We start from the raw sequence: 25315 nt of genomic DNA, 5'->3' as shown, positions 1-25315 counted from the left end.
TTTTACTGTTGATATTTGGCACTAATTAATCAGGAAGTGACGATTTTGTTCTCTTTGACTCATTGGATGGAAACGCTGCTTTATTTGCACGCCTTTTATGCAGTATTTCTGTTTTGTGCATTAAGTTCATTTGCATCTTTGGATAGAAACATAGCTAGTGACACAGTCAATCATTATGTTTACCTGGACACCAGTACTCAGATTTTAATACGATTAAGATAATACTCTTATTTCAGTTTTTTTACAGACACTAGGACACATTTCTCAATACTTTTGGGAAACAATTCACACAGTGAGCACAACAGAAGTCTATGTGAGCTAAACTGGTGATCAATTACCATTGTTTTGACTACTGATAAAGTACTGATGTCCATATAAACATAGTCAATAATAGAGATCACATAAAGATCTTTACATACACAACAGACAAAAAAAGAAATAAAAAAAAGAAGTGAGCAACAGCTAAGTGCTATATGCAATTATGCTTATCTCATAATAGAGCTTTAATGTCTGAAAACTCTTGTATATCATTAAAACCTTCCATAATAGCTTTTATGATGAAATTTAATAACTGGAATCCACTGGCAAATACATCTTGACAAAGTGATTAAGTTCATAAAGTATTATCAAATTATGGAAGATTTGCATTAGTTTTAGTCTTTGCAATTCCGCTACACGATGATGCAACTGAATGCATTAAACCGTTTAAGTAAATGTACAAATGGTGTACAAATAATATGTAAGGACTGAAGGTGAAATGATCTGAAGTGATAATTGAATAATGTGAAATAATAAGCATGGGGAAAAAAGGCTTGTGCTTAATCCTGCTTCATTTTGAACTGGTCGAAATGTCTTTTTTGTCATTGTTGTTTTATACAGATATGTAGATATTTTATTAATTATGATGAAAATTATTTGTGTTTGAATGTTTGTAGGTGTATGATTATTTATTATTTAAACAAATAAATCAAATCAAAAACAGAAAGAACAATTACTGTTTTCAATATGAACAGTTGAAGTCTAAATTATTAGCCTATTAATAAGTATTAGAAAACTATTTTCTTTTTTTTAAATATTAATATATATGTTTAACAGGGCAAGTAAGTATTTTCCATAATATTTTTTCTTCTTTGGGAAAGTCTCTTTTTACGACTAGACTAAAATAAAAGCAGTTTTTAAGCAATTTTATTAACCCACTTATTTTTTTTTTTTTTTTTTTTTTTTTTTTATAAACCACTGTTATACAATAACTTTCATAAAATTACCCTAACCTGTTTAGTTACCCTAATTAAAATGAGCAATTTAAGCTGAAACTTGAAATATATCTAATCAAATATTATGTACTTTCATCAGGGCAAAGATAAAAGAAATCAGTCATTCTCTCTGTTAAAAAGAAATTGGGGAAAATTAAAAATTGAACAGGTGGGCTAATACTTTGACTTCAACTGCAGTGCTTCTCACACATAGACTTCACTTAGGTGGGCCGCCCAGCTATATTAATGGCCGCCCAAGTATATTTAGTGACACTTTTTTTTTTACTATTATTATAATCCTTTTACACTGTTTTGTATTCGCCGGATATAAACAAATATACGCAAACGATTAAGTAGTGGAAAAATTTCTCCCGTTTCATACTGTCCTGTGTGCGTGAGAAATGTCAACACTCCAACAGAGAGCCTTACATGTTCTGCAGACCCACAGAGATCCACACCTTTTTCCGTCCGGCTAGGGTTTCTAAATCTAATAAAACGTCCAGGATTTGGTTTTGCTTTTATTTCCTAAGCTGTCATTAATTTTATGCGCATAGCCGCAAGAGCGAGAGATATTAAATAATTAATTATTTAATCTAAACAACTCAGAAAAACTTTACTAAACACACGGAGAGTATTCTAAATTGGCTGCAGAATATTTGTACACCATTAGAAATGGGTAATCAACTCATTTGTATTATTTAAATAATCTACACGTTTTATTCTTGTAATTATTATCATTTTTAGAGATATCGTCTGTTTTTATTCCTATTTCTGTCATTTATTTCTCATTTACTGTATATTTTATTAATTTGATGATGTCAATATATTATATATTTTATACATTTAAAATGGCAATACTGTACAAAATGTCATGCCAATAAAGCAACCTGAACTTGAATGCGAGATGTCAGTGGGTGCACATGGCTCCTGAATAGCATGAAAGAGAAATAGTGGATTTTTTATTTATTTCAACAGTGATTTTTTTTTACTTTAACCCATTGAAAAATAAAAGTTTCAAAGAGATAATAATATAAATAGTGTTAAAAATCTAATTTTGTTTTGTTTGTTGCATATAGTTAACTACGTACTGTGGGTAAAAAGTGTGTTTCAATCCAGCCACCACCGCAAGTATATTTCAAACCTGTGGCAAGCACTGAAGTGTACGTGTGTTCAGTTTTTAACCGAAATAAAAATCTATATCAAAAATCTAAATGAATGCAGTGCCATGATCAAAATGAACACTTAGTCTCATCAATCCCCGGTAATCACACAGGTCCAAACAGGACACGAATGAAATCTCCTCAAAGCCACCTACTGACGTTCATTATGGTCCTGTTTCGCTGCTCTCAGCTGAATTGCTCTTGTGTGAAGTTGTGTCTGTACAAGCGAGGGATCAGAAAGCGGGAAGGACATCCACGCAATTACACAACCCAGCCACCAGACAAATAATTTGGCACCAAAGGCTGATATCTGTGAAAAGCTGTCAAAAAAAAAATACAGAGAGAGAGAAAGTTTGGCAGCTCTCCTGCTTCTTTTTCTCCCGTCTGGCTTTGTGGATTTCCTTCCACTCTTTCTCTCATTAGCCGTTCTGCATTAAAATGGTTCTGTGGTTTGTGTTTGGCAGAGCTGAGGGTGTTGACGGATAAACGGGGGGGGGTGATAACAGTTTAAAACGACAGTGTGGTGACATTGGAGTGTGGAAATGTTTGCTTAAATGCTTAATGGTGGCCAATTAGACAGCACTCGGCAGTAATTACATTTGCACTTGATTGTCTAAGTGTGTGTGTGTGTGTGGGTTTCTGTGGCGTGGAGAGTGTCAAGACGAGTGCGGTGAAACAAAAGATTCATTTGAGTTTGAATAAATAAAGTTCAGGAAGATCCAAGACTGCGTGTCAGACCTGATGTTGACCTTCTGCTTCTTTCCTTCCTGTTATTAACACGCTGCATAATGGATTTACAGCAAAACAGAAATTCATCATCGCACCGTGTCATTCTGTCAGAGAAGAGGATGATGCTGAAATAATAGAGCATCATATAGTACTAGATCCACATGCTGTATGAGTAAATAGCCTTGTTTCCATTCTAATCATGTGCTAAAAATGTAAAATAAATATACAGTTGAAGTAAGATTTATTAGTCCTCTTTTGATTTTTATTTTTTTTTTATATTTCCCAAATGATGTTTAACAGAGCAAGGAAATTTTCACAGTATGTCTGATAATATTTTTTCTTCTGGAGAAAGTCTTATTTGTTTTATTTCGGCTAGAATAAAAGCAGTTTTTAATTTTTAAAATCCATTTTAGAGTCAAAATTATTAGCCCTTTTAAGCTATATTTTTTCGATAGTCTACAGAACAAACCATCGTTATACAACAACTTGCCTAATTACCCTAACCTGCCTAGTTAATCTGATTAACCTAGTTAAGCCTTTGAATGTCACTTTAAGCTGTATAGAAGTGTCTTATTGTGTATTATTTACTGTCATTATGGCAAAGATAAAATAAATCAACTACTAGAAATGAATTATTAAAACTATTATGTTAAGAAATGTGTTGAAAAAAATCTTCTCTCCGTTAAACATAAATTGGGGGAAAAAAATAAACAGGGGGCTAATAATTCAGGGGGCTAATACCTCTGACTTCAACTGTATATTTAATAGTAAGAATAAACAGCACTGTTTCCATCCAGTGTTATATTGACGTCTTGGAAAACTAACAGTAACAATAAAAAGTTGTAAGAGTTTAAACTTTAATTAAATATTTATCTCTGAATGTAATATGCTCAAAGTTCAATGCAAGGGGAGGCATTGGCTTTTACAGAGTTAACTTAAAGCCTACAGCAAACGAAGTTTGGGCACTACAAAAAAAAAATATCTGGGTTCACCACCCGCATACACCCCGCGCAGCAAAGGGGCGTGGCCAGAGGCACTGTAATGTTATAGAAGAGAAAGCTAAAATGCCTCCAAACACTGCTATTCAACAAAGCTCATTCTGTTTCCATATTTGGGCTTCGAAAGGACACAACAGAAAGAGAGAAGTGCTTACAATTCAATTTTAATTCTGTTCGAGAATTGTAAAAAATATATAGCTAGCCTTTGACAAAGGAGAGCTTCCAAAATCTCTCTCTCTCCATTCAGTGCTGGATTTGGCTAAAAACTCCTAAAAGAAGAATTCATATTTATCCGTTAAACCCCTGTAAACACCCTCAATCATCACCAGCGCTGCAGTTCTCTCTATGCGGCCGCTTTTCCTGGGTTCTACATCTCAAATAACAAACTCGCAAATGATATGTGAACGTGTCATAATACTTAAGCATACTCATTTCGAATATATGTAAAAGACTTGTCAGATTTTATTTTAGAGAGCAGGCATGAGGTTTCTCTTCATTTTCTGTCTGAGTCAGACTGATACGACTGACAGCTACACTGAATGACAGTTTTCACACAACAGCAAAGCGCGTCCAATCAGAACTTCTTGAGGGTGGGCTTTCGGAGGAACTAGGAAATATGATTGAGGTTTTCATGTTAGCTGAATAGCAGCACAAAATTAAAGATATATGAAAAAATACTGTGATTTTTGTGAATATTGTGTCTCAGTGATGCATCAAGCGCTTCATTCATGCACCGGTTGCGCAGACGCAATGTGTGCCACTCCGTAACATTTACTCATAATGAGTTTCTATTCTCTCATCCTTCTCATTGAGTTTATTCTTCTGAGGGGAATACTTTCAGTGTGGTCAAAGTAGTTGATTAAATTAATAAAAGTGAAACTGACAGATGCAAAAATGGTTGTACTTAACAGAAAATTATTTAGCCTAATGTAGGCTACTCTGAAACTGTGAATATTTGACTGTAATTTTAATTACATTAATATTTTATTTATTATACCTGTTTGTGTTTTGATAACTGACAAAAAATACATTAAAATTAAGATACAAATTATATCAAACGAAACTCATTCCAAAAAGAAAATTTTTCTGTTAAGAAAAAAACTTTTCAGACAAAAATAAATGAACAATTAACACAACTGGATGGTTTGTTTCGCTCCATGGAAAATAAGGATTTAAATAATGCTCCACTGTAATTGTTGTACCACAAACCTGTCATATATTTGCTACATGTTTAATATAAGTCATTATTTTAAAGATTGTGTTCTTTCTCTGTGCAGATGTGTTTTCATTTTCTACATCCCACTCACTGCAAGTTCAGGTGAGAAAATGTTTATTAAGTAAACCTGTTTAGTTTAGTCTGTGTCAAACCTGCAAAAATAAATAAATAAATAAAAAATAAACAAAATAAATAAATAAATAAATGAAATCAGGCTTTGCTAAAAGGCTGGTTATTTAACCAACGATTAGGGTCAATAGTGGTATTACAGATTTCAAAGAAAAATCTTAATATTAAAAAAGCAAACTGGACTAGGGCTGTGCAAAATGGGCAAAACAGACCTATCACCATTTTCCTGAACAATATTGCCATTTCGATTTTAATCATGATTTTGTCATAGACAGACTGATTCTGTGTTTACAGTCTGAATCTGAAACATATTCAAAAGAAAAACAATTAGATCTTTATCAAAGACCTGTAACATGGCTCTAAAACAGACATAAAATAAATATCACCTATTAAAGCTGTAACAAATCGTCTCTAGAACAGACCTATGGTAAAACAAATGTGTGTGTGTTTAAGTGTGTGAGGGTGCGCGCCGTCAAACTCAATTAAAAGGCTCCGATGTTCTGTTTGACCAAATATCAGAAGTATTTGCGTGTGTGTTCACACATTTGTTTTGTCATGCATAGATCATAGACCTCTTTGTGACGCTGCTGTGAAATAGGTCGTTCACATATCGCGTCTTTTTCACGCACAAGTCCATTATTTCCAATGGAGGCGCATGGATTGCGTGCACATATTGAGAGCGGCACGTGCACGTATGCAAGGTGCACCCAGCTGAAAACATCCATTTTACAGATAAACTTTAAATGTAACTTTTCTGAATGCCTCACCGCGAGTCACGTAACAAGAACTGACCAATTAGCTTCATACTTTGTATGAAATATACACATTTCGGTTACCTCAGACAAACACAAGACACCCGGACACCAAATGCTTTTAATTCTTTCCATACATAAAACTCGTATCGCAATGGTTTGTTAGGTTTTCATCCTTTGAGAAAACGGTTAACGGTCACCGAGCAACGACAAATCAGTGACCGCAAATCGTTGAAAATGCTAAAGCAAATCGACACGCTCACACTTTCCACGCGCTTTTAGGCGCAATATATGACTGATTGATTAAGCTACTTTGGATACAGGAAGGCTGATCCTTCCTGTATCCAAAGTAGCTTAATACCATACCACAGATGTTGACTTTTTTTGGCACCAAGTCCTCCTGTGCTGAACTCATCATCCCTGTATACGCAGGCTATTCAGTCTCCTGTTCTCGCGCTCTGTTTAGGCACACTGCGTAATAATTTATTCAAGCAGTATACTGTGGGAAAATTGTGCTGTAAGGCGATTTAGAAATCGTGCATGTCCACATAACGATTACAATACAATTTCAATTAAACGCACAGCACTAAACTGGACCACAACAGATCATATCAATGTCATAACAAATGCTCAAATAATGTAGCCTAGTTTATGAGCAAGCATTGTGTTTTTAGTTAGATTGTGCCCTCGGTCATATACAGTAGGCCTAAAGGTCTGTTATTTTTACTAAAGAAGATATATTATTTGAGTTTATCACCATAACTATTGAAACTGTCATGTTAAAAAAAATGGCACAGTATTGAGATCGGATCTGTATCGGTCAATACTCAAAATTTGGGTATCAGGATCAGAACAATAGAAATGGTATTGGTGCATCCCTATGCAAATGTACAGTTTTTGGGATCAGTCAAGTGAACCTAGTGTGAAAGCACCCTAAATCTGATGCCCTGCAAGATCTGCCAACCACCCTCATGATGTCCAATAATTTCCGCAGGACAAAAGAGAACATCAGAGTAACAGCGACATCTCTGATAGGTGTTACACCAGAACCGAAAAAAAGAGTGTACAGTAAATGGTGTCAACCAAAGCCTGTCCTGCTACTAACATCAGATTCAGGTGAGAACTGACAGCTCTTTCAGATAACAAGCAATTAGAGTGAAACAAAGCGGCTTCGAAGTGGCACAAAACAAATGTGATGCATTTCCTCATGGACTGAAGCAGAATCCTTTTACTAGAGTCATCATTTGTGTCGACCTCTCTGATTAGCAGAGAGCTGAGACAAAGTTCATTTCTGCTACTACAATGCACCAATCAGGGGAGTCTGATACAGCTCTTAAATAATTACCCATCAACACCTGTGAGATCTGCTCATCTAATTACCAAAAGGATCATAGTAAACAACTGTGGTTTTTAAAGCACTGGCAGACAGACAAACCTGTCAAGAACTTTTTTAGCTTGCTGCAAATTCTTTTTTTAAAACCAGTTTGAAAAACTGCAATTAATGTCTGTTTATCAGTAGGAAAAGTGTCTGATTGATGTGAGGTGAATGTGACCCCAAATCAGCTTAATTATACAGCGTGTTAGCTCTACATGTCTGAGGAGAAAAATAACAAATAGTGATTTTCATTGAAAAAAAAATGATGATTAAAATTTAAATAGGGATGTTTCAATGATGAAATTTGGCTGATGATTAATTGTCTATGATAACTGTGATTATGCGATTAATTGTCTGTTTTGGTGCTTTGACAAGTAACTGTCTGTTTTGGGGCCCATACAGTTATGTAATAACATTCAAGATTTAAAAATCTAAGAAAAACTTGGACGAGAGCACATCTTCAACTGAAACAGATGGAGGATTTTGCTGCATTAGGTAAGGCAAGTTATACTGGCTATCATGCCAAATCGTAATTAAACAGTGCCATAAAATTAACAGTAATTTGTTAGGTAGTTCTTCAAAAAGTAATGTATTAACGCGTGTTAATAAATAGTTGTTTGTTGCTAGGCAACAACTTGGTTGAAACCTATGCCCTTTCTAATACCAATAATAGTTGTGTTGTTTCAACTCATTTTAAATAAGCAGTTTGAACAAGCAGCAAAAGTTGCTTTTTCAGTGAAGTCATGAACTTTATCAAATGGATCCCCAGTATACTTTATAACGTCACTCACCCAAGCCAGATCAGTTTCACTGTATCAAGGTTATTATAGTTAACAAAATAGAAATTAAAAAACATTACTTGAAAATATTACTTAACATTACGTTTAAATGGAATTTAGATGGAGGGCAGGAAATAAAACTGAATGGGAGACAGAATAAAGTCTGTATTTTTGCGATTTATACCATATTTCAAAGGAGATATAAATAGAAAACAACCACATATGTTGGGCATGATCCTTATATCATGAAGAGGGCCTGTCAGAGGCAGTACATACTGTATAAGCTATAACGTTACATGAAAAAATAAAAACGATAGTGTTTAAAAGCATACTATAGATAATTAACTGCCGTAGTAATAATATTGTTGCTGTGGTACGACAAAATTGTAGTAATAAACAAATTATTCAGCAGGCTATATAATTATACACCATCACAATGCAGCAGAGTTTACTCTAATGTTACAGTATTTATAACAGTTTATCAGTTTATAATGCTGCAGTTTTCATTAACAAAGAGTTGTACACATTATACACTTCAATGTTTATTATGAATTACTATAGTTTTTTCCCCATGCAGATATCTTCTAGACATCATGAAATAACAGATGAACGCATACAAAAGCGTGGACGCATAGTCTACATTATTATTCATTTATTTTTATAAGAGGACAAGTGCTACACAATAATAACGGTCTAGTTTTGTCGTAAGGGTTGCATTTCATTTTTGTTCTGTCGATGAACCTAACATCAACATACATTCACTGCTGCAGCACATATAGACATTAAAGTTATGGTTGTTTATTCTGCCGAAATGCCAGTAAAGACATGGATTAATGCAAAACAGCCGCAGACCTGACCAGATTACTTGCGGTGCGGGAATAAATTTCCGAATAAAGCGCAGGAGCAGTCGGTATCTTTGGTGCAATTTGAACGGGAGTGGGTGGTCTAACAATATTGCTCCCGAGCAAGCGAGCACGCGTGCATCCGCATGGATGCAGTTTATGTGTGTGTTTGTGTGTGTGTGTGTGTGTGAGAGAGAGAGAGAGCGTGATGCTGTGTGTCCCTTGTTTTGTGCTGTCTTTGTGTGTGTGTGTGTGTGTGTGTGCGTGTGTTTGTGAATGAGAGAGAGAGCGTGATGCTGTGCGTCGCTGGCTTGGTACTGTCTATGTGTGTGTGTGTGTGTGTGTAAATGAGAGAGAGCGTAGTGCTGTGTACCGTGTGTCTTTGTGTGTTTATACAGACAACTTGTTATAGGCTGTCTGGACTCTGTAACATCAAACTGTTGTTTTTGGTTTTGCTCTTGTGTTCATATCCTAATTTTAAAATATAAAAACTAATAAAAACTGAAAATATTAAGCATGGAATTTAATCATTTATAGTTTAAAATGTTAAACCATAAGATATTGTGTACACATCTACGTCATATGCCCATCTTCACTCTATACATATATAACAAAATGTAATTAGTCTCATTAGTTTTCTTTAAAAAATATTAAACAAATTATCTGCCATACAAAACGACTGTATATATAATACACTCTAAAAATAACACACAAAATTGCCCGTAGTGGCCAATGTCTTACAAAACAAAATACAATTATAGAAATAAGTTCACTTACACAACTTAAAGACTAGCCTGTTTTGACAACACCCATACTTAAGTGGTATATTTTAGGCATATGCATGACTCACCTGCGCGAGCAGCAATGAGGTGGGTGGTCAATGAGGTGGGGTCTTTGGCATTGAGCACCAGGGTCTTGCAAAGTTTGGCACCCAGTGCCTTGCCATGATACCACTCTCTGGTGCGCTCCATTGGGTAGTTGGTGGGATACAGGCCACTGAAAATGACTGTGGTGCCCGCTAGTGTACGGCCCTTCAGTTCAGGAACTATTTTGCGTATATCCGGACTTTCTGAACTCTCTTTCTTAAGGAAGGCCTCGTAACGTGAGAAATACTCATTGTGAATGCGAACTAAAATCTCCTCCAAGTAAATGAGGTGGTCGTCCTGGTCTATGTCTTCCTCTTCCTCATCATCCTCCATACTGTGATCTAAAGACTCCTCACCCATAGTCACACCTGACTGTTCGCTGTTTTGAGACTCAGTTTCCACTTCCTTTTTGTCGGAACAGCCATTGCCCAAATCACCGAGACCCTCAGGATCCTTTTCTGGACCATCACCCCCCTCTGTCCTCTGTTTGTCTCCATCATCCTCTTTGCTTTTACACTCCTCATTTTTTCTTTGTTTGGGTTTCCCAGTGTCCGCTGTCTTTCCCTCGCCATCGCTGTCAGATAATCCCATTTTACCCTCGCTTTCGCTGTCGCTAGAAAGGTCAAAATCCAGGTCGTTGGCAGCAGCAGCATCAGGAGCAGCATTTGGGATGTCAGTTTCACCTGAGATACATGACACACCTGAGCTTCCCTCTGCCTCTGTTTTCACAGTACATTTGTCACCTGAATCAGTGCTCTCATTGGGCTGTTCCCCTGTGGGGTGAGTCCTTTCATTGGCTGAAGCTCCCTGAGTGGCAGTGGAAGAAGTGGACGATTCCTCGTGCCCAGTTTTACGATCCTTGCTGGATTTTCTAAGGCCATTTCTCTGTTCCTCCTGTCCCGACTCTGTGCCTTCCACAGTCCGTCCGGCCTGATTACCTACAGCATGACAACAGAAGGGATTCTTAGGCAAAACTTTTTAGTAACAGTTTGTGTTTATAAGGAGTCTTACAAATTAGAATGCAATTCTACTCTACACATTATTACTTTGAATTATTAAAGCATAATATTGTTGTTTTTTAAACTCATTTTGGAGATAGGACTGTGCGATTAATCGAAATCGAATCGTAATTTGAAACGTTGCAATTAGCTAAATCGCAAGAGACTGCAGTATGAAATATGCATTATTTCATTTCCCCATCCCAGAGTAAACGCGTACATGGCATCTGTGTGTGAGTCTTACTAGCTAATTGACTGAGCACACTTTTGTTCTGTCCAATCAGAATTGCGAAACTGAACTAACCTAACTAAAACCCCCAAAAAAGTGCATATGAATGGGATGATGGTGTCTGCCGCTTCAGAAGCATCAACAGACGAATTAATACCAAAGAAAAAACAGGACATCATTAATATGGGATAATAATGGGTAATATTGGTAATAATGGGAATATTTTGGTTTCAAAGTCATACAAAATTAAAGTTTAATGTTTTGATAACTTCATGTGTATTTCACGTGCATTCGCGGCTCGCGATGCAGGTATGTGCGCCATCTGACTATAATGTACTATAAAAATATCATTTATCGTTTCATTTCCATAGGACGGTTATATATAGATGCATAAGTTGCAGAATTTAATAGCAGTTTAACGGTTTAAATACTTCTTATTGGATAATACGTCATTTAATGCAACTATACGCATGGCTTTACAGAGAGCTTACAACCTACTAACTATAGTTTGCTTTAAGAACATTCATTCATTTTCTTTTTGGCTTAGTCCTTTTATTATTCTGGGGTCGCCACAGCAGAATGAACCGCCAACTTATCCAGCATACTTATCCAGCGGATGCCCTTCCAGCTGCAAGCCATCACTGGGAAACAACCATACACACTCATTCACACACATAGACTACGGACAATTTAGCTTACCCAATTCCCCTGTACCACGTCCTTGGACTTGTGGGGGAAACCGGAGCACCCAGAGGAAACCCACGTGAACATGGGGAGAACATGCAAACTGCACACAGAAATGCCAACTGACCCAGCCGAGGCTCGAACCAGTAACTTTCTTGCTGTGAGGCGACAGCACTACCTCCTGTGCCACCGCGTCGCCCCGCTTTAAGAACATGTTAAGAAATTTAGTTACTAACTAGCTAGTATTTACAAACCCCCTAGTGTGGACTTTATCTTCCAGTTTAAGAAAGAACTTATGAACAGCTGGTGCCATAACGCACTACCTCGCTAAAGACACAATGCCTTTCAATGCAGAGACCAAACAGGGATTTAAAAAAAAAAACTCATCTAAATGCAGGATAGGAGACTTACACTCCCATTTCACATCCATTTTAGCCATTTTCGAGTACCATAGCTGTACGTTTAACGTCTTGGTATTTTGTGTAGCATCTGTGATAATTATTTTGTTTTAGACAATATAAGCTACAGAAAGGCTCTTATCAGCCATGTTTGTTTGCAGAGTGTTCTGTATTTTTAATAATTCTTATTTTTTGTTTGTAAAATAAGGTACACTATCTCCCTAATTTGAGTTTAACTTGTTTACAGAAACAGGTATGGTCATTTTATTTGTGCTTAATGTTTGCTTTAGAGAAAAAGAAGTGCTTTATCTTTGAATATTTAAAAACAAATTTGAATAAATGTTGAAGATAATTTTTATCTTATTTTTAGTCCCTGTTTTTAACTAACACTCACTGAAAAAAAAAAAATTCGCAATATCTGTCAAAAAAACAAAATAAAAAAACACAATTCGATATTTTCCCTAAATCGCACAGCCTTAGACAGCAATACCAATTGTTTGTTTTCCTTTTTTCTAGGACAGTGTAAATTATTATTTCCCATAAGCTGTAACTTAAACCAAATCAGACATATCATTTTATCACACCTGTGCTGGATCATCTACTAAATATTAGTATTTAGAATCCATAAATGAATGCCTAGTCATTTAGTTTCTATTAAATTGTTGTTGCCATAGATACATTCTGACAGTTAGAATCAGTTATTAGCCTCATTTAAAAAAGAATACCTTACAAGAAGTCACTTACAATCCTCTCATCCTGTGATCACCTGTAGAAGCATTGTCTGTAAGTTTATTATCTGTTTGTATTTATATTCTATCTCAGATGTTATTGTTATGTACATAGATAACTATAGCTCATTTTATGTACATCTTTTACATAGTTTCACTCTGTTTCAACATACTCAATGTGGCATGGAATAAAGCAGCATTCTCCCACAATCTCACGTGTTGGAAAGAGTTTATCTGTCTAACTTTTCTAACTTTGGGAAGAGAGACACCGGAGTGAGGGCAGAACAACACCAATTAACTTTTTTTTTTAACAGCGCTCCTTTGAATAATTCAAATTTTGAGTTATGGGCCAAGCAGTTGTGGAATAAGTACTGAAAAATACTCAAGTAAAAGTACCATTACTTTCCCAAAAATGTAGTGCAAGTAGACCAAAAGTATCTGTTGTAAATATTACTCAAAATATGAGTAAAAAGTTGCTCTTTCAAAAGTACTTAAAAGTAGTGAGTATTATGCTGGGAAAGGTTGACACGTTTACATGTAATTTGTGTGTGTGTGTGTGTGTGTGTGTATAAACGTAACATTCTGTAGTACATTTAGTTACAGTTTAAGACCATTTCTGTCATCAGTGACATTCAGTCTAAACAGCCACTGGGTCGTTGCGTGTAAAGCACACTTTTAATGCTTCCGATTAGTTTGCTGCATGTTTTGAGGTAGTTCAGTATGATGCGATTTAAAATTTGATTGGATGGGAAATTGCGGGGCAGATTTTTCTAATCCCCATAGACAGGAAATAATAAAGTAGTTACTGCAGGTTAACGGAAAGTAGTGGAGTAAAAGTACCAATACTGCATAAAAAATGTACTCAAGGGAAAGTAAAATTACACAACTTTAAAACTACTTGGTAAATTACAATTCCTGAGAAAAACTACTTAATTACAGTCATTTGAGTATTTGTAATTTGTTACTTTATGCCACTAGGGCCAAGAAAGAATTCAATCCAGATACACAAGCATTTCCTATTTCAAAAGAACTAATTGTGTGTTCAGGATTAAAAGTGTGGACTTACTACTTTGATAAACTTTGATAAAAAGTGCTAAAATATCTGCACCAGACACTGGGATCCAAGTGTGTGCGCGTGCGTGTGTTTAGAGAGTGGTTATAGTGAGATAAACAAAACTTAACAGCATTACATAATTCATTGCTCGAGTCTGTGCAAACACATAACTGGACCATGAAAGGGCTCTGGTTCACCTGGCAAAAATGGCACAAGCGCAACCTTTGGATTCAGTATGCAAATCATTCTTGGGAAAATAATGGACATAAGAGGCCTTCAACCAGTATTGTGCTTCGAAAAATGTTGAAAACCACAAAACAAGACCACTAGCTAATCAGACAATCCTTGCATAACGGATTTTGAAATTTAGATTAGATTTGCACAATCCTCACATGAGTTACAAATGGAAGGTAGACAACAAATATGCTTTAACTTTCACAAGAGAAGCTCCACTTGAACACCTGTTCACCCTCTGAACTGAGTTCAGGCCTCAAGGACTCACTTCAAACGTCTCTAAACAGAAAAGTAGAGCTGTTTTTTTTAGCCTCTGCATATTCTTGTGAACTTTCTTTAGTTTGTGCAGGAGTAAATCAGTTTAATAGATCCCACATTGACCTCCACTGGCAGTGTGTTTCACAGAGCTGCAGTAAAATGTACCATGGTCCTTCACACTTCTAAGCAGATTACTTCAGAGCTCACATATAGTGAGGTCACTTACATGAGCCTTTATTCAAACACCATCACATCTTATTAAACCCTCCCTGCTTAGGAGCAAAACAACTTCTCAAAAAAGTTTTGCTATTTGAAATAAATATAATCTCTTTTAAAACTTGTGAGGATTAATTATCTATAATAAAAAATGAACAAGAAAAAAAAACTCAAAAGTACATATGCTTATAGTAGTACTCAATAGCACAAAAGCTATGTAAGTTATAAGTCAATTAGTTGACTTATAAGACTTTGACATTGTACGCTTTTGAAAAGAGATGTTTATTGTTTTATAATCCATGTGCACCTGAAATAAATATTAAATTTCATTAATTCACCATTTGTAAACTGATGCCTCCATTATAAAATGCTAAAATATAAAATGCATCAACAGTATCTGTATTTAAACTACATTCACTGAACTGATTCAAGACTGAAATCAAGAACTGAATCGAATCTAAACTAAATGAAAGCTTGCAAATCAGGGGCCATCAAATATTCTGCTTAAGCTAGTTTCAAAAAGTTTGGCCAAAACATTTTAAAGTCAGTTACAAAGAGGTTGATCACACGAATTTAAAAATTGCTTGACCAAACTAGTTTATAAGACTTATGCAACAAAAGGTTATGCAACTAGCCCCAGAGCTGGATCCAATCTTAACACCCATCCCTACTGTCTTAAGGTCATATTTAACTTAGCTCTGTGAAATTTCATGGCCGAGACATTTCAACAAGGATCCTGGGTGCCAGGAGGTTCACATAAGGGTGGCCCTGTCCGGACTTGTGTACTTTCTCAGAGTCTGCACTTTGATAACATCATGTAGTGCAGACCTTAAGGCTGAATTCTACTTCTGCAGCGAGAGATTGTTGTGACCCACAACGCATACCTTGCACATAGCGGTGCAGTTATACTTCTGTGATCTGTTTGTGTTGCTCTGGAAAAACACTTCCAAAACGCTAACTGGTAGAGGGGTTTTATGTTCCTCTGTGTTGAGTTTCGTCGTGGGTTTTTGGTCGAATCTCAATTCAACCCCTTAGCCCTTCCCTTACCCCAACCCCTCGTTTTGCGTGTTCACATAAAGGGGTAGGGGTGTCCCAATTCTCTTTAGCTTGAAGGTGTAGGGCTAAGGGGAAGGGCAAGATAGCCCTCGAAACAGAGATTTTTCAGGACCACACTCGAAACCAAGAGGTAAGAAAATTTCCCAGAATACACCAGCTACAGCAGCAGCATGGCTGCACACGGAAGGAGATGCACAAATTAGTATTTTATGTCATTATTATGAATTTTTACAACAAACAAGCATACGTTTTAATATATTCATAACCGCATTCATGTTTTACCGTCATGCTTTTAGAAAAAAAAATAAAAAAAATAAATTAATAAAAAAAATTCTATATATCTATAATCCTTAATAATAACACCCCTATAGCAGTCCCACAACATTCTGTCACTTGATGACACTGGAATACCCTGTCAGAAAAGCCTAGTGGCTGGGAATGAGCTTTTACAGTGACTGGTATAATGTTAATGGTGTTTTCATGTGTTTACATAGACGAATATGCCATGGTGTAAATGCACAGTACAGTTACGATCTTACTGCCACATTATATCCTTATTAGAACATGATACTATTGCCTTAAGCGATTCCCAGAAGGTAAATACCAAAAAAACAACGCAACTGGAATAACTACAGCAGACGCGACCGCCAATCTCATATGAAGCAAGAGAGTGCCATGACATATGATGACGTGTCCAGGTGCTGTAGTGGTGTCTCATTACTCAGGGGTAAATTCTGAAGCCCTTCCCATTCACACTCTATTTCAAGGGCCAAGAGGAAGGGGTAGGGGTAAAAAAAAAATAGAATTGGTACTGGGCCTTTGTTATCCCTGTAATGATACCTTAATCTTCAAGTAGCTAAAACTCGCTCATAGCAGGAACCGGCGGATGTGCAACAACTTTAAACACCACAGGACTCGACAATTGTTAAACACTTGCTCCAACTGCTACTCTCCCCGCGGCTCTCAGTGCAGTCCAAACTCATCAATGCTACCAAGCCAACCAATCACAGAGCTTGCGCTACACATCGCCACAACAAGCAGTTACTTTTTTGAGAGGTCAGCGTCAGCCACAGCGAAGGGTATGTGACCGTGCGAAGGCAGCACCGGGCCATCCGCATGCAGAAATATAAATCAGCCTTTAGTGCACAGAGTCATATTTTGGGACAGACTCGATTGTCACATTTTAAATAGGAAGAGGTATGGCCATCATTTCACCACTCCTCACTAAGAGCAAATACAGATGCAAGGTACTGAAGCATTTGAAACCTGTCTATCAGCTGATCCGTAAGCGGATATCTCATACATTTGCTCACAGACAGATCAGCTGATAGAAGCGGCTTTTTAAGGTTCCGGTGTACATGTGTTTGTGCTTGGTAAACAGTGGTGAAGCAATAATCTTCAAAGCCAATCACATTTACATCACTTATAAACACAATGACCAATAACAGGCATTTAAGAATGTGCTTAACAGTGCTTAAATGTTCATTTGAATAGACTGTTTTTTTATATTTTCAGTATTGATTAGTACTGAAGTCAATACTTTTGACAACACTATTACAAGTTGTGACACTAATGCTTTCTTCTCCAACATGGTTGCACATCAGTACTGTGAACTCCTCCCATCCGTTGTCTGATTGGTCTTTCTTAAGGACTTCTGGGTTGCAAGTTGTGTGGAACCTGCAACAGTGTGCTTTGGTGCAAAGGAGCACTGACGAATACTCCTCAGAGTGTACCCCCTCTCTCTCTCCCACTCCCACTTCGCTTCCTGTCTGACTACTGTCCTATTTCATAAAGGCAAAAACGCAGTGGCTGGTAGTGCTGTTGCCTCACAGTAAAAAAGTCGCTGGTTTCTGTGTGGAGTTTGCATGTTCTTCCTGCATTCGTGTGGGTTTCCTCCGGGTGCTCTGGTTTCCCCCACAGTCCAAAGACATGCGGTACAGGTGAACTGGGTACGCTAAATTGTTTGTCGTGTATGAGTGTGAATGAGTATGTATGGATGTTTCCCAGAGATAAGTTGGCGGTTTATTCCGCTGTGGCGACCCCGGATTAATAAAGGGAATAAGCTGAAAAGAAAATGGATGAATGAACAACAATGAGGGTGACACAGTGGCTAAGTGGTTAGCACTGTCACCTTACAGCAGGAAGGTCGCTGGTTTGGGTCCCGGCTGGGTCAGTTGCGATTTCTGTGTGAAGTTTGCATGCTCTCCCCATATTGGCATGGGTTCCTCTGGGTGCTCCGGTTTCCCCCACAGTCCAAAGACTTGCAGTATAGGTGAATTAAATAAACTAAATTGGCTGTAGTGTATGTGTGTGTGAATGAGTGTGTATGGTTGCAGGTGGAAAAGCATCTGCTGCTTAAATCATATGCTGGATAAGTTAATGAATGAATGAATAACAATGAATAATGTGCTGATGACTTGTTGATACGAGAGCAATAATTCTAATCGAATGTTCAAATTTAATGGTCACATCAATAGTAATGACTTATGGGTGAAACTGCAGGAAATTGACATTGTGTATCAGTCTTATATGTTACACAGAATGCCAAGATAAAGGTTATTTTTATCGTCTTTGAAACACTTCTTACTGCATTACGAATAATTAAATATATAAATCCAGACCATGCAGGTTATTTACATGTCTTTTTGTCTAGGCAGCATGGAGCCACAGCAGGGGAACTAAAGAGCTGCATGCGACTCCAGAGCCACAGGTTACCATCCCCTTGTTTAGACAGATGACATTAAGGCAGTTCTCTAATGCTAATGTCTAGTTTACAGAAGAAAAAACTGGAAAAATAGAAATTTACCTTTTCTGGCCATCTGAGCCTCTCGTGAGCCTGGCGGGGCGTTGATGTCACCAGTGCCCTGGAAGTAGATGTACTTTTTCACCGTGATGAGGTTGGGGGCAAACTTCCATACATCTTCTCTATCGTCTATGATGCACACCATGGAGTCTCCGCAGGGGAACAAATTTCTGCAAAAGGCACACAGTTTTTATCCTGACATTTTTATATGCTCAAATTTAGCAGCTGGTGGTCGGTTATGACTAAACGAGCAGCATCCAGACAGCGTCAGCCAGCCAAAACCAAAATGTCAATGAGCAGTTTACAACATTAACACTGGTACAATACCAGAAAATCTGTGGCCAAAAACGATTTGGACAATTAAATGGTCTCATGGTAATTTTAGAGAATGTAGGATGAGGTCCTAACATTGAGCAAATGTCCACAGGTGCAGAGAATCCCATTAACTAATGCTAATTAATATTTGCTATTAGGGATGCAACGATTACAGATGTCTGATTATAGATTATAGTAGAGGAATAAATCACAGTTTCACAATTATGACGGTTATTATGCATTTATTTATTTTAAAACTACTAGTTTTGTAAATCACATGAAAACTTCTTATATTTTAAAGTGTTATTTATTGCGGCTCAGTAACTAAATAATACAGCACAAAAAAAACAAAAAAAACAAACAATAGTCCATTTCTTATTGGACTTAAAAATATGTGAAAAAAGTTTTTGGTATTTCAACATAAGTAATAATTTTACACTGAAAATGAATAAATAAATAAATAAATTAATTAATTAATAAATAAATAAATAAATAAATAGTATTTGTCTAATGTAAATCTAAGCTACATTGACTAAGTATTTCCCTTTTAAAGAGAACAAATGTAGTCAATAGCTACTGAACCTCTGTCTGAAAGGCAATTTTGATAACTACATCACAAATTATTTGGTATTTTTCATTTTGTATTTTTATTCTCTTAGGAGTAGAAATGTCTATTTTCCATACAAATTATGAAGCTGCCCGGTCAGTTCTTGTCACGTGACTCGCTATGCGCTCGCATCATTCTTTCAACTAGGTGCGCGTGGAAAGCGTGCACGCATCGTGCTGGTTGCGCACCAAGTGCACGTCATTCCCAATATGCATGCAAGAAAAGAAATAACAATCTTGTTCGTAAAAAAGACATGACATGTGACTGGCGCTTAGTTAATAGCCTCAGCTATAGCTATAGTTAATCCAGTCAGACTCCCTAGATTTTCGTGATTCCACAATCACTGAATCCAAAGCAAAATCAACAAAATGTCGCAAATTTTTCAGATCCAGAAAAATTCTTAATTTAACACAAAATAATCGCAAAAAAAATTAATCTACTAAAACATCCAATTCCAAACCATATTATCAAATTATATTAATTTCAGTTTGCAATTAATTGTTTTACATGACTTATAGCAGTAAGCAGATGCGGATGAAGTGCGAGTGATTTACATGTGAAGTCAATGCAAAGATTGGATTAGGCATCCTGTGGCGCGAATTGGCCGTTTTGTGCGTTTTATGCGCTTCAGACTGCAAAAGATAGTTGGAAACATCTATCAAATGGAGCAGTGGAGCAGACAGAAAAGCAAGCAGCTTACAGTGATGGAGTATAGTTCAAGGATGACGATCCCTGGACCTGACCGAATTGAAGGACATTATTTGTGCTTTACATGTATGGCTGGTATTATGGTGTGCGTAAAATCGATAAATGTTTTCGTTGAACTCTTTCCCTGCAGTTAACAAGAGAAAATGCTTCCCTGCCACTGACGAGTTTTACAGCAATCCATGTTTATGTGTATTACGCTAGGGGGAGCCCTAAGTCATGTTCTGAGTGAGGTACATGATGTCAGTGAAATCTGAGAGAAAGTAAGATCGTGGATAAAAATAAGAGTTATACAACCTTCCTTTGGCTTAATCCCTACTGTTTTAGATCTGTTTAAGATCTTGTCTTTACAAGAGACCAAAATAAAGAAGCTCTATTTTTATGATTTGTGTCATTGTCATGGTGTCAGATTGCACATCTAACATAGTAGGCTACCTAATATGGTAAATAACATTTGTATTTTTTTTTAATCACAAAATTGTCCGCAATTTTTTGGGAATTACCGCCATAAAAATCAGGCAATTTATTTAGCAAAAAAAATAAATCACAAAACAAATCAGACTGGGGTCTGTCCAGTGTGTGTAGAAGCTTGGAACTTTAGCGCAGAGTTGGCATAACTTTGTTTAGATGCACCAGTTTTGTTCCTTGCAGAAACACGGTGTTGAGAAGCCTTTACGATTAATTAACCGTGACGAATTAAAGCGAGGTTAAGAGTGAAATCGGTTAATTGTTGCATCCCTATTTGCTATCAGCAAGCACACACTAATAAAAGTGTTTGTACAGACTTCCCTTCAAATAAACACATTGATGATTTGCTATCCACACGTTTTAAAGTATACCTCGAGCATCTAAACGGATTTGGGGCCGCTGGTTATACACCGTAATGAGTATAGATTTATTTGTAAATGTCTGGCGCATCTGAACAGCCCCCAAGAACATCGCCAACAGCTCGAGTTTTGAAATGGCAAACAAAGTCATTCACACTAATAGAAGCATTGGGCTGCAGAGACTTGGCTTCTGTAGGTTTATCGACCTAAAGAAAGTAATCTGTGTGCTGTTGAAGTCTGATCGTGATGCTGTTTGGATGACACTGGCTCCTCTGTAAGGCTGCTCTGCTTTCAAGGTCGGTGCGAGAGCTCCAAATGAAACCCACACATATTAACAGCCTGACACAAAGAAAGTAAAGGGAACTGGATTCCCTCCAGCATACGTAATGCATAAAACAGGAAAAAGAAAACAAGTGTGTCTGGAAAACCTTTGGAGATTTTTTTATTTTACTATAACAGGAAAATTAAAGGTGCAATGGGTCATTGTCTTCAGAAAGAGTTTTTGTTATGCTGGTTGAAAGTCCCTTCACATCTTGAGAGCAAACATTAAACTGTGAGGTAGAAATGTAATTATTATGCGTTTTAATATTCTGTGGAAGGTGTAGGACTGAGAAAAGTTCATCCAATCAAAATGTTTGGTCCGAGCTTCACGATATGCTGTCCTTCCTGCCTGTCAAAATATGTAAGTGCATACCAAGGATTGCGTCATCAGCCTGGTTCAGACAGAGAATGCCAGGCAATCATCAACATATCTTCTTTTTTTCTTAAATTCGGTATTGGAATTACTTACTTTACTATAGGTTGTTTGCAATCACGTGGTTCTGGTCACGCATGAAATTCAAATGGAGGGCAGGAAGTAAAAAAACTGAATGGGAGACAGAGGAAACTTCGTATTTTTGTGATTTATATCATAAATCCAAGGAAATACAAATAGAAAATAATAGAGGTCTGAACCTACACTAGTCTCACGGTTCGGTTACGATTATCATGCCATCAATTCGGTTCGATCCGATATCTCGATGCATCACAGCGCACTGACGATGCTTTCCATACACAATTATATTTTACTTCACAGCACAAGAAAAACATATATATATATATATTTATATACTATTTGTAATCCTATTTTGTCCTTTAATACAAACAGTCAGAACTGGACCTTTAAATACTGAAGTACATGCAAAGAACAACATGAGCATTTATAGCAAGTAAACAAAGGTAAATATCCCGTTCGCTTTATGAGCCCTGTCGAGTGAGTTTTTTCTTACACTCCTATGATTGGTCATGCGCTCAACAAAAAGGGCTGAGATTGGCTCTAACGCTCTGGTGCTGTTCACCGATGATAAACACTGATAAACGTTAAAAACTCGCTCTGCAGACACGCCTGTGTCTGGATGCTCAAGTATCGCTATAACAGCCTAGAGGAGAGGAAATGCCATGCCAGCAGGTCAAACAGGCCACAGAGTGTGTGTGTGAGAGAGAGAGAAATAGAGTTTCCTTTCATTTTTATTTCATTTTCAGCCAGTTACTTGAACTTTCCCCCTTTATGAGCAAAAACTTTTGGAAATCTATAAAAGCTCTTCGGCCTTTCTTATTTTGGTCAATTTACACAATTATAAACCAGATAAAACAAACATTTTGACGTTCTGATAGTGATTCCTACGTAGAATCACCACTTCCTTCCAGTTATGATCTATTATGAACCGATACCAAATTGTCATCGGTAGCATCGAAGAAACAATTGACTTTGAAACGTCTACTATCAGGATAACGTTAGCATTTAACGTTATGTCTTCTATTGCACTTAACATAAGTTTATCCCAAATTAAGAACTGCAATGAATATTTACGTATCCAAAAGTGTTCCAAAAACATTTCTTTAGAACACATTAAAAAGATATTTTGAGGAAAGTTGATAAATCGTTCCCACTGACTTTTCATATCTGGCTACCAACATTTTTCTGAATATCTTTTTTCTTGTTCAACAAAAGAAACTCCTAAGTGGATGGCGAGTAAATTGGCTATTTTTTTTACTCTTAAGTGAACTATCCCTTTAAAAGAGGTGAAGAGGAGTTCAGAAGAGATGTTCCCAACACTAATTATGAGCTTAAAGTGCCTTTTCAAGTCATTTTAATGATTAAAATGTTCAGCGTCCATCTTCAAAGGTTTACTGAGTGTTTCAGCTCAAAGGAAATGACATCAAGGATGTACAAACGAGAGAAACACTTGAGAAATGGGGGTACATTTTCACAACATGTACATGTTTTACAAGTTTAAATAATTCTTCTGAAATGCAAACTGAAACAAGATCATGCTGCATAAATGAATACACCAAGGTCCAAAATATATTCAATGTTCATCGCATTCTTGATCAGTGATGCATTCAGATTTAGACAAAAAGTGAAGGTCTGTAAGACAGCACCTTATCTGCAATTGAACAATGTTTAGACTTAAGCTGAATCACAGTGAAGCCCTTCACAAAGACACGTCTCATCTGAAGATGTGCACTCGTGCAGAGAACCTTTGTTCACACTGCTGGAGTCACGAAATAAAAACACGCAGCACTTTCACATGTGGTTGACTGAGCTTTATATCTAAAAAAAAAAAAACGAATGCCTTGGATACTCTGAATTCATCACTATAATTTAGCCTTTTCAAATGAATTCAAATAAAACAAAGAGTAAATAATTAATTGCTAATTCTAAATAAGAACTTTCCACGAATTCATCAAACACACTAATAACATCACAGCCCACATTTAATGATGAAATACTAAAATCTTGACATGAACTAATAAAATCATGAAGGTCACATTACTAAAGTTACACTAGTGCTCAAAAGTTTGTGGTTCTATTTTATTTCTTTAATTTAGTCTAAACTAATATAGCTCAGTTTATAAATATTTTAATAAACTATATAAACAAGTTTAGACTAAACTATATTCAAATCATATTAGCAATAATAATACTCAAATAAAAATACACTCCAAAAATTATTTTTGTTGCTTGTTCAAACTACTTGTGTAAAATGAGCTGAAGCAGCACAATTCTTGAGGTTTTCTGGGACAACTTGATTGTTTTATGTCCAATACACTTAAATTGGATTTATAAAAACAGATAAGTAAACTCAATCGATTTGTGTTATTTTCTATATTTGTATACCTTTTTTAAAATGTAAATTATTTCTGTTATTTCAAAGCTGTATTTTCGTCATCATTCCTCCCGTCTTCAATGCCAAACGATCCTTCAAAAATACTTCTTTTTTCAAAAAATTATTATTGCTCATTGTTAATTTTAAAGCCAGTTGTGCTGCTTCATATGTTTGCAGAAAACACAATATTTCGTTTTCAGGATTCTCAAGTTAGTAAATCTCAAATAAATAGGATCTCAAAGTCTAAAGACACAGCAATTTCATTCATTCATTCAGCTTAGTCCCTTATTTATCATGGGTTGACACAGCGTAATGAACCGCCAACTACTCCAGCATATGTTTTACACAGCGGACGCCCTTCCAGCTGCAACCCAGTACTGGTAAACACCCATACTACTCGCATTCACACACACACACACACACACACACACACACACACACACACACACACACACACTCATACACTAAGGCCAATTTTGTTTGTACAATTCACCTATACCGCATGTCTTTGGACTGTGGGGGAAACCAGAGCACCTGGAGGAAATCCACGCCAACACGGGGAGAACAGGCAAACTCCACACGGAAACACCAACTGGTCCAGTCGGTACTCGAACCAGCAACCTTCTAGCTGTGATGCGACAGTGCTAACCACTAAGCCACCATGCTGACGGAAACAGCATTTATTTGAAATAAACATAAGAAATAAAATGTGCTAACACTCCATTTTGATCAATTTAAAACTTCCTCACAACATTCAAAAACTCTACTCAACAACTCTTTTGTTGTTGAAAGGAGCTGAAATATCATGCTTTATGTTGTTGGAACAAAAAAGGCACATTAGTGCAGATTTTCACAGTAACCACAACATGTCAAAGCTATTTTTTTATGTCATACCCTTCTATGACTATGTTTATGCCCAGAATCAGCTTTAGCTATTTCCAAAATGTAACTAGAA

At 36.6% G+C, this 25315-nt stretch overlaps 1 protein-coding gene across 1 annotated transcript in view; it reads right to left on the bottom strand.

Moving 5' to 3' along the window:
- Positions 1-25315, bottom strand: part of ctdp1 (CTD (carboxy-terminal domain, RNA polymerase II, polypeptide A) phosphatase, subunit 1) — a 210415-nt gene that overhangs the window by 162935 nt on the left and 22165 nt on the right. The window contains exons 7-8 of the mRNA XM_056479626.1: positions 18761-18927; positions 10084-11037 (exon numbers count right to left, since the gene is read on the bottom strand). Coding sequence (XP_056335601.1) covers positions 10084-11037; positions 18761-18927 — 1121 coding nt within the window. The remainder of the gene's footprint in view (positions 1-10083; positions 11038-18760; positions 18928-25315) is intronic.

This window comes from Danio aesculapii, chromosome 19 (assembly GCF_903798145.1).
Source record: "Danio aesculapii chromosome 19, fDanAes4.1, whole genome shotgun sequence".
NCBI classification, from domain to species: domain Eukaryota; kingdom Metazoa; phylum Chordata; class Actinopteri; order Cypriniformes; family Danionidae; genus Danio; species Danio aesculapii.
Note: the sequence above shows the minus strand (reverse complement) of the source record. Positions and strands in the feature narration are given on the sequence as shown.